General features: G+C 37.6%; 1 protein-coding gene across 2 annotated transcripts; it reads left to right on the top strand.

The window, feature by feature from the left end:
• Positions 1–284: 284 nt before the first annotated feature.
• On the top strand, positions 285–10432 carry LOC118754854 (lachesin-like; the record flags this gene model as incomplete). 2 transcript variants are annotated; one of them, XM_036489727.1, is given in 7 exon segments in its annotated part: positions 285–1657; positions 1767–1885; positions 3006–3213; positions 7438–7611; positions 7898–8026; positions 8158–8356; positions 10284–10432. In XM_036489727.1, coding segments are annotated over 7 exon segments (1060 nt in total), but the record flags the coding sequence as incomplete, so codon positions are not given.
• Between the last annotated feature and the right edge of the window lie 382 nt (positions 10433–10814).

Raw genomic sequence — 10814 nt, 5'->3', positions numbered from 1 at the left:
TGGCAACCTCCCCCAGCCCCTGCCATAGTCATTTTTCTGTAACTTTCGCAAATTGTGTTAACCACTGAAAGCTACCATGTGAATGGTATTACTTTAGCTGAATAAAGCAAACTTCCTTCCTGATTTTAATTTATTTCCGTTTCCCTGCAACTGTTGCTGTTGATTACTGATATTTTGACGGTTGTTGCCTTAGGCGCAAAACCACTTGCCTGCCGTTGGCATTTCAAAAAAATAAAAAATCTGAAAAAAATATGCAACTTTTCTATTTTTTCCGCTTTAGCAGCTTCTCAACACAATTTTGCTTCCTTCCTTCTGCTACTTTAACACACTTTTCCACAATTTAAACACATACAACAAACGCGCCAGCGAAAACACCCTTTCACACAAACTTAAACACACAAAGGTTTTTAATTTAAGTTCATTAAGTTGGCTGCGGTCAGCTTAAAATTGCTTACCATTCAAAGCTGGCGTACACGAGAGAGTTGCACTTATACACACACGCACATAGTACACACAGCATAGCTTGCAGGCTGAGCCATAACACTTGGGTAAACGGGCGCAGAAGAGGCATAAAATAGGAAATTGGAAAAAATACAAACTTAAGCACCTCTTGGCTCGATACTTTTACATACATACTTATATGTACATGGTAGTACTACATAGCATTGCTCAATTTATTCAACGCTTCTTTCTTCGCTCTGCACCTTTACAGGTTCTTTGCGGCTTTTCTTTGCGCTTCAATAAACTACTTGAATAATAATAAAAATGTTGCCGCTGTTATAAGTTGCAAAAGTGTCAAACAAAAGCAGGAGCATAAATCAAACAAGTTGGAGGAGCGAGTGATGGCAGTAACAGAAGGTAAAGGAAAAGGGAAGCAAAAAGCAGAACTTACATAAAAGTAGATCAAGAAGTAGCGGAAATAAGCAGAAGCACTACAAAAACCGAAGTGGTTGTATCGAATGAGCGGGGGGCGAAAATAAATGCATTACAAAAGCGCGTAATTAAAAATCAAAAGGCACAAAGCAAGCTTTTAAAAGAGCTTTGAAAAATATTACTGGTCTTTGTAAATACAGAATGCAAACACGTGAAAAAGCGAAAAAGCTTTATCAAACAGGCAACGATCTGCTTTTCAACATTTCCAAAAGCATACTTTGCCATAAGCAAATGTAATTAGCGTCATTTTGATAACTAAGAATTCAAAGACGCAAAAAAAACAAGCAAAAATTATTGAAGTAAAAATAACTGTGATCAAAGTTTCCACTTGAAAACAAACAAAGCACTTCATTCAACCACGCTAATCAACCCACTATTGATAACGTAATTAATAAATACCAATTAAACTACAATAAAGCTAGACAAGAGTTAAAACAAAAAGCTCAACGAATCGCCAAAAAGCCAAACAAAGCCCAAAAAGCTTACTTAAAAGCTCTGAACGCTCACTAATATCTAACTGAATGCTCGTAAAAAGCTCAACGAAGCTCACATAAAACTCAAAAAGCTTCAAAGACTCAATAAAATCTCCCAAACCAGCTAAAACTTAGTTTAAGCAAAACTTCATAAGCGACAACAACAAAAATGCAACAAATTAAGCCGCTACTCGTCGTATTCCTATTCATGGCGACCAAATGTCCCAACTCATCATCACAGAACTTGCATGGTAAGTGAAAAAATCTTCTAATCTCGCTCTCATATTAAAAACCCTTTGGGAAAAGAAGCCTTTAGTAATATGAGCTACTGCTCAATTTCAGTTTACACTTACATTACAGAGCCGAACTCACAGCTCGATCCAGATCCGGAATTTTTAGGCACCATCAATAATGTTACATATCCAGCGGGGCGTGAAGCAATACTGGCGTGTTCGGTGCGGAATTTGGGTAAAAATAAGGTAAGTTGTCAAACGAAATGAAAAGGTAACCGGTATGGTTATACTGCATGTCCCCTTCTAAAATGGTGAAAAATATTTTTTATTTGAAAACGCAAAACTATGAATTACCAAATTGGGAATGCTCTATTTCTTGGTCGTACCGACTTCAGGTTACGACCGAAGGTGGGCGAAACATACCGCTTGTGCATTCTCTTGACAGCAAGTCCGTTCTAGAAAAAAGTTTCCGACAAAAAGTGTGCTTTTTTATCCGGTCGAAACTGGAAGTCGGCAATACGACCAAAATATAGAGTATCGCTGACTTGGTAGTTAATATTTGAGTCTGTGGTAATGGAAGCCCATACCGGTATATAAGCAAATCTTGCTAGCACCAATGAGACCTGGGCTTCGGCGTAAGAAGCTTTGTTAAGAAAAAATATTCAACATTAAAATGTATTGTACTTTTGGCCTTACTAATAATAGTAGGTATAGGTCGAGTTACAATGTCTACCTGTAAAAACATAATACCTTTCATAGAAGTTTTTCTGACCCCTACCACTCGAAGTGCCGTAACATCTTCTCAATTCTCTCTCTCCACACACATTTATAAGACTACTCAAAAGACTGGTGCCTTGATATGTGCCTGCCGAAATCTTTCGCGGGAAACTAGGACATTAAATCAAGGGTGGTAATCCGGATTTACAAAATTAAAGCCATTCCATCAAAAGCTGCGCCTGGCTGGTGGAAGAAACAGATTTAAAACGCACTCATACTAAGCTTAACAAGCTTCAAAGGCTGGCCTGAATGGGTATCACCAGCTCGAATTGAACTACTCCCACCGCAGCTTAAAATACGCTATTGATCATACCTCCACTGCATACCACCATCTAAAGAGAAGGCTGGATTTTTTTCGGGCAAAAGTCGATTCACGTGTCCTTGGAGTATAAAAATTGGGTATACTCTTTGGCTTCCAGTTTTATATATAATCATGCCACTCGAAGGTAGAGCTTGTGTCTTTCGGTCAGCATTTCCACTACTATTATTGACTCAGTTATTGGAACTTCCTGATTGTCTTATTGATATTTCTTCGAATTTCTCCCTTTTTATGCTCTGTGATTCATTCTTTGCCTCCATCTTTCCGCAGGTCGGCTGGTTACGCGCCTCTGATCAAACCGTACTCGCCCTCCAAGGTCGCGTTGTGACACACAATGCTCGAATCAGCGTTATACACGAGGATTCGCACACCTGGAAACTGAAGATCAGCAAATTACGCGAAAGTGATCGTGGCTGTTATATGTGCCAAATTAATACGAGTCCTATGAAAAAGCAAATCGGTTGCATAGATGTGCAAGGTAAGATAAAAAAAGTTTATATTAATGCACATGTAAATTAAACAGACATCATTCAACCGCGACTGCCACTCAAAGGAGGTAGATAAGGGGTATTCACCAAATTGAGCAAGTGATCCGGCACTCCGGCAAAAGAGCTGATTAGCTTCAATCAACAACTTAGAAAACTTACGATGCTTGGAGCTAATCAGCTATTTTACCCGAGTGTCAGGTCATTTGCTCAATTCGGTGAATATCCCTTATGTACTTATATTTGAAACATACCTTGAAGCAAATAATAAAAAAATAAATCACTAAAAAATCAGGAGCATAGCGACGAAAAGAAAAAGGCTGGTGGCGAAATTTAGAAAGGGAGAATACATTTTGTGACAGCAACTAATCTTTTGTTACAGGCCCATTAGGAAATTGTTCCTTTTCAAGGTAACAACTAAAAGGTCGATGATTCCGTATTGAAAGTCAAAGTACCCTCATCGGCAATGAGCATAAAAAGCTAATTTAAGTTACTCTGCGCTCCTTAATAAAAAAAAGGCGAATGGTTTTGAAATGTTCATTGATAATGCCCAATTTACCTCCGATATCTGTAAAAGCAGCTACATCAACTTTGAACGAAACTGAAATATATTTTTTAAGTATGTACCAAGGAACGGAATGTGGCTTTCCACGAAGCGATTTGTGATAATTTTGCCTTACATATCTTAGCCGCAGGTTTTCACCAAGGGCTGGCTGACATAGACCTACCGAGTGCTAACTTTAAATAAGCTATTGATATTTATTATTTTTAGAAACAAATAACAATTATTTTAGCTTTTTTGGAATTGATCAAAGCAAATATAAGAGAATCATACACACATATAGGTTAGGAAGAGGACCGCCTGCGTAGATAGAGGCACACTTAGCCGGATTAAGCTGTTCATTATGGTGCCCTAATTACACATAAGGCTTCTTAAAGGAAAAACGCTCCGTACTCACCACAAAGCCCCTTAACTGATATCCACCCCGAGATCATCGGGAGTGTAGAAAAGGTGCTTTAAAAACGCGGCGGTGATCTGGTAGCCTAAATTCCAGGTTGATGGCAAGTTTTTCGTGTCTACTGCATTCCACCAGACAAGTACCCCATATAGTAAAATTGGCGTGGTTATGGTTAAATGAACAACCTTCGCCGAGAGGTCGCAGCGCTCCTTTCTCTACGTTAGTTTTCAATCAAGTTGAGGTAACCGTACATAAGTTCAAACAAGTCTCCAGAAACTTCCACTTTGTTATCATTGCTATATCGTCTGCATAGGCAACCACCCGACAGCCACTTTCTTGCAGAGCCATCAGCTGGTCGTTCAGAAGAATAACCCAAAGCAACAGGGGGATTGAAACCGTTGTCTCACTCTGCCGCAACAGAATACGGTAAATAAACCTTACAAGGTTGGTCCTCTAGCTTATTTAGGGAATTTGCAATGGCCCTTGGAAAAATTAAATTAAAATCCCCTAATTATTAAGGAAGGCACCAAACAGCGACTGCGCAATACTCTCAAAAAATTTTCCGAAATATCTCCAAGTCCGAAAAAAACTTCAAAGAAAAGTCCAAGTCTCCAAGAATACTAAGAAAATCCGATAAATCTCACAGAAATCCGAAAAGTTACGTATCATTTTATTTTTTATCAATGCTTAAATATAAGAAGCTCCACTAAATAAATAAAATAAATAAATAAATAATAATCTATTTTAACTATATATTAAAAACTGATGGCGTTTTCTTTTCTGCAAAAATATTACCTTTTCATTACCCTCTCCTTAGTATTAGCGCGTAGAAGGCACTGGGATGGCAACATTTTTTGGTAAAAAAGAAACCGCCATGAAATTTTTATAAAAGTGTTGAAATCATATTTTGTAAAGAGTGAGCTTTCTAATGGCAATTTTGAAAAGGTCAAATTGCCACTATCGTGTAGTGGGAAGCACTGCGCGCTTCCACTCCGCAGCGCCTGGGTTCAATTCCTGGTCAAAGCAACATCGCAAAAAAATATAGAAAAAAAGGGTTTTTCTTAACAGCGGTCGTCACTTGGCTGGCAATGGCAAACCTCCGAGTGTATTTCTGCCATGAAAAACAGCTTCTCATTAAAATCGCCGTTCAGAGTCGGAGTAAAACTATAGCTCCCTCCCCTGTGTGTGACAACATCAGGGCGCACGCCACAAAGCAAAGGTGGAAAAGCTCGGCCAAACACTAACATACGTAATTTGAAGAGCCAATCTATTATTATTATTATTAATTGCCACTTGCCTATTGTCCACCTGAAACAGGAAATTTTAAATGCATAGCTTCCTACTTAGATGCGATGATATCCGCAAAACCTTAACAGACTTGTGATTGAAGGTTATTAACATACTCGTAATTGCTACGTATGCAAACATTTTATTCGATTAATTATCTAAATAATAATTTATTCGCACAATGCCCAACCCTGCACGGCACAATTACAATTACCAAAAATATGAACGAACTCCAAAGCATTCCTTTTTCTCCTGTCCGCTTGGCCTGAAATACTACTCCATAAATGAATTCCCCTATGTCCATCAATTCACCTGCGTATTTAACTGCAATATTCTCCGCAATTAGGTCCGCTTTTTATCAAAACTTGCTTGCTAGGGAGTCAAACTCACAATTAAGATATTCGCACACTACGAGTAATGAAGCCAGATTTCATTTAACATTTTTCCACATTTTAATCCCTCCGACTCAGCTCGCGTCCGATAGTTGCTCATAAAATCTTCAATCAAGTGAAGTTGAAAATAAAGTTTAGCACTCAATAAAATTATGAATTAACTACCTGTAATGTAAATTTCATAGCAACATAAATAAAATAATTTTAAATTCTCCTTCACCAATTCAAAGCTCATTATGAAGCTGTCCGATTCTGCAAAAAAATGGCGAAACGCCAGCAAGAAGCATTTAACTCGACTCAAAGTACGACAGCTTTATTTAATTATCTGCGAAAAATCGAGTGCCATAATAATTCGTGCACCATGAAAAGTCAGCAACATCACAGCCACCAGTCAGCAGCCACTTCACTTTTACAACGCGCTTAAGTCACGTATAATCTTCGAAATTTTTTCCAACCAACTTAACCTTCAACGTCACTTTGTGCACATACAGTCACTCGTACAAACATACGCATATACATTAGGGTGGTCCAATCAAAATGAAGACGGAATTTTAGTGCTCTTGTACCCTATGACTGTTCCACATCGATCGATTTTTAACCAAAATAAAAAAATTTCATCCTAAGCCACTTGATATGATGGAAATCATGTGTTTAGTACTAACCTCAAAGTACATTTATTTTAAATTAAGTTTATACCTTACGTAATGCAATTGCATGCAAATTGTCAAAGTAAAGCAATTAAAGCAAAAATACGGCCTTGAATTTATTTGTGTTTTTGTACCGAACTTTCGGATTTTTTGACCATTTACTATTACTCGAAATTGATATATGCAATGGCTCCTTAGCACAAAAATTTATTTTTAGTAAATTTTTTGGGAAATGATGATATCATATATGTATGTGTACCTCAAGACCTAGCTTAGCCACCTTAACCACGGTCTTGAAAATTTTTGAAATTACCCAATATAATATTAATTTTACCCATAGCGCACGATCTACTCACCGTCACTTTTACAAATAGCAAAGGAACTTTCTTCGATTTTAATCGATTTCTCTTCACAGCATCGATGTTGTGCCAAAAATTAAAAAAAAAACGATAAATCGATGTCAGAATCGATTTTTGCACCTCTGTTACTCAACCACTTTTTAATATTAATTATTTTTTAATGGTTCCCCAAAACCACCAAATGCAATAGGAGGATTCATCAAAATTTGGTTATATTAAAAAATGATTATATAAATAATTGCGTGTTATTCTTTGAAGAGCGAGTTTGCCCATAGAAAAATATTGATTTTCAAAAATAGTTTTTTCCCATATACACCGAAGCTTTGGGCAATCTCTAGATATTTTTTAATTTCAAAAAAAGACACGGCTTAATTTTTTTTATACAGAAAAATTCTCGAGGATAAGAGCATTCAAATGTCGACTTTACTTTTTCGCATACATTTTTGGGCCTCCCTAATATGCATGCATACATATTCGTACACTGTTATTTTTATGTGGCTTTGATGATATCCATGTATATCTGTTTGTGTAGATGTGTGTGTACATCCTCGTTTGTTTATTTGCGCTTTACAGTTCCTCCTGACATCATCAACGAGGAGTCCTCAGCTGATTTGGCTGTGCAAGAGGGCGAGGATGCCACATTGACCTGCAAGGCGACTGGCAATCCTATGCCGCGCGTCATCTGGCGTCGCGAAGATGGCGAAATGATTTTAATACGCAAGACGGGAAGTCGTGAACTGATGAAAGGTAAGTCAATGGGGAAGTGCAAGATAGAGTAGCAATAGCCAAGTACGAGTACCGTGTGCCAGGCACTACCGAGCAACAAACAGTCAGTACTGAGTACTGAGTTTAAGCGTATACGAGACGTGTGTATATAAACGATTATTTATAGACACTTTGAAGTCAATAAATCATTCAGGTCACACGATGTAAAACTGAGAAACTTCTTCAATCACGGTTATTTCACTTTGCATTTTTTCAAAGTTACATTTTGTGTCCTTTCTTTATTTAATTTTCTGTTTCTACTACATAGTGGAGTCCTATAGTGGCTCATCGCTGAAGTTGGTGCGCTTGGAGCGGCGACAAATGGGCGCATATCTGTGCATTGCTTCAAATGATGTGCCACCAGCGGTTAGCAAAAGGGTTTCTCTCAGTGTGCAATGTGAGTTGAAATTGGCTAAGAATTTATTTAATTGTTCTTTATTATATTTCTTTGTGACATTCTTACTTACATAGATACTACATTTGCTGTTTTTTTTTTTTTGTTTTCATTTATTTCGCTTTCTACTCCAGTTGCGCCCATGGTACGCGCTCCTAGCCAATTGCTGGGCACTCCACTCGGCTCGGATGTACAACTGGAATGTCATGTCGAAGCTTCTCCCTCGCCTGTCTCCTATTGGCTAAAGGGTGCGCGTACGTCGAGCGGTTTCGCTAGCATCTCAAGTTCGAATTTGGAATCGGGCCAGCCAGGTCCGGAAATGCTTTTGGATGGGTAGGTATTTGTTTGTTGCTTCTTGTAGCAAATATTTAACTAATTTAGCTTAAAACTATAGATATAGTGTTCATTTTATGGCAGGATGTGATGTGATTATATGTGTAATTTTTTATGTCAGTATGTACACATGTTTGTATGTATATCAGTAATCAAGAAGGTTTTCATCTGACAATGCAATGTGTGCTAAAACTACCGAACTTGTACTGACATAGTACTGAACTAGACTCATATTCTTCAGAGTTAATCCTAAAATGGTGCTGAAATAGCTCCGAAATGGTCCCGAATAGATCCCCAACTAGTCCTGAAATGGTATTTAAATGGTGCTAAACGCTTGATATAGTCGTGAAGTTGTCCGGAAATGATCTCGAACAAATGTTTAAACGGTCCGAAACCGTCCCTTATTAGCCCCAAAATCATTCCAACCTAGTCTCTAAATATTCCAAAAACTAGTCCTGAAGTAGTCCCGAAATGGTCCTGAACTAGTAGAGATTTAGTCTCGGAATGATTCAGAACTATTCCCAAAATGGCCCCCAAATAGTCATGAAATAGTGGCGAAATGTTTCCAAACAGACCCCGAAATGATCTCGAGCTAGTCCCGAAATGATCCTGAAAAGGTCCCCAAATGGACCTAAACTAGATGCCAATTAGCCCCAAAATGGTCCCGAAATAGCCCTAAACTACTCTAGAAATGTTTCTTTGTTTGCACAAGAAGCTGTTACAAATTTTCTGGTGGGTTAACGTAAATTTTAACCATACATAGAGTTATGATCTTTACACATCAAAAAGGATGGTGTTTCGCAGGCGGCAGATGTCAGTTCCGTAGAGCTCCTCAGGACTAGTTTAAAAGTCTCGCAAAAGCTGGACAGATTAAGAGAGAAAGTATTGGAATGACTGCTACAGTGAGAATCCAGTGTAATGTTTAGTCTCACCGCCTGAATCCTAATCTGATAGTGTTCTGTCAAACACCCACCAGAAAGACTATGCACCTTCCTGTTTTCGTCAAGCGTTCGCTGAGCGGCTACGATACCTATCTGTTTAAGAACAGTCCGCAAATAGTTAAAGGTATCCGCAGCCAAAAAAGAGGTCAGGCATTAACCGACTACCTTAAGGCGGGTTCACCATTCGTGTCCGGACAACGTTTTATTTGCTCTCAAAAGATTTTTGCCGGAGAGGGGGCTGAAATACGGTTCACCGTTCAGTTCGGCACATTTTATTTTGTCCTGAAGCAAACAGCTGATAATATTATTGCCTACATACGATTTTGAGGGCCATTAATACATGGAATTCGCTGCAAACGTATATAAAGGAAGAACGCGGCAATGGAAGAGGACTTAATTGCCCCATTGATTTCAATGAAATTTCGTGTAGTCTGTTGCATAACATAAACCAAATAAGTTAAAGTTGAATGGCCTTATTCTAAAAAAATATGTATGTGCATTTAACGTTAAAATTACTTCTAACGTGAAAGTAAATTCTGCAAAGAAATAAAAATCAAATATTTCAAATTTCTATTGTTTTAATTTAAGGAAATAACTAGATATACGATTGAAGAAAAAAAAACAATTTTAGTATCCCAAAAAACGTATTTTAATGAGTCCGATACGAGGAGTATCGATACTTTTTCCCTGATTTTTTTAGAGTATCGATACCATGAGCTCGATGCCAGAATGAGTACTCAGTATCGATACCAAAGTCTGAAATTTCGAACCCTAGGTTTATTAACGAAATATGAGCTAGAAATTTTAGAATGTTTAAAATAATATAACCGATATAACAAGGTACTATTAAGAGGTCTGAAAGAATTTTTTTTAAGATTTACATACATACATATGTATGTATACAAGTTCACAAAAGTCTTTAAAAACATTTTATGGCTGAAAACTTTTCTAATAAAAACGACATTTACCACATTTCTCACTGCAAGTCCCAAATATGGCATAACGGAAAAACGTGATGGCTATCGTGGTGTCATGCTGCTAATCGTGCGTTCGTTCTCGCCATCTGATGTTGGCACATATCATTGTGTGAGCACGAATTCACTGGGACGTGCTGAGGGTACGCTAAGACTATACGGTAAGTGTTATGCTATGTATATGTATGTATGTAAAGGTGATTTTATAAAAAAAATGTACATGTGTTTTATAGGAAATTAGTCTCGAATGTGGGTGACTCTTTGGTACTGTATGACATGTACATTCATTTATTATCATTATTATTTTCTTTTTCTGGATACGCTCTATCGTTAACCGACACTGGCTCTTATTTACTAACTCTTTTTTCATGCATATTTAACCCACTATTTGCCTTTAAATCCGATGCGAATACTGAAATTTAGCAATAAATTTTAAAGATTGTCCTAAAAGTATTTATGAAAAACGAATTTTAAGTGAAGATACTTTGCGTTCGGTTGGGGGTATATGCAATCAGTGATGTAACGAAAAAGCGACACGATTGT

The sequence above is a fragment of the Rhagoletis pomonella genome, unplaced genomic scaffold (genome assembly GCF_013731165.1).
Source record: "Rhagoletis pomonella isolate Grant_MI unplaced genomic scaffold, Rhpom_1.0 Rhpom_scaffold_04771, whole genome shotgun sequence".
Taxonomy (NCBI): Eukaryota; Metazoa; Arthropoda; class Insecta; order Diptera; family Tephritidae; genus Rhagoletis; species Rhagoletis pomonella.
This window is presented reverse-complemented; position numbering and strand designations above follow the sequence as displayed.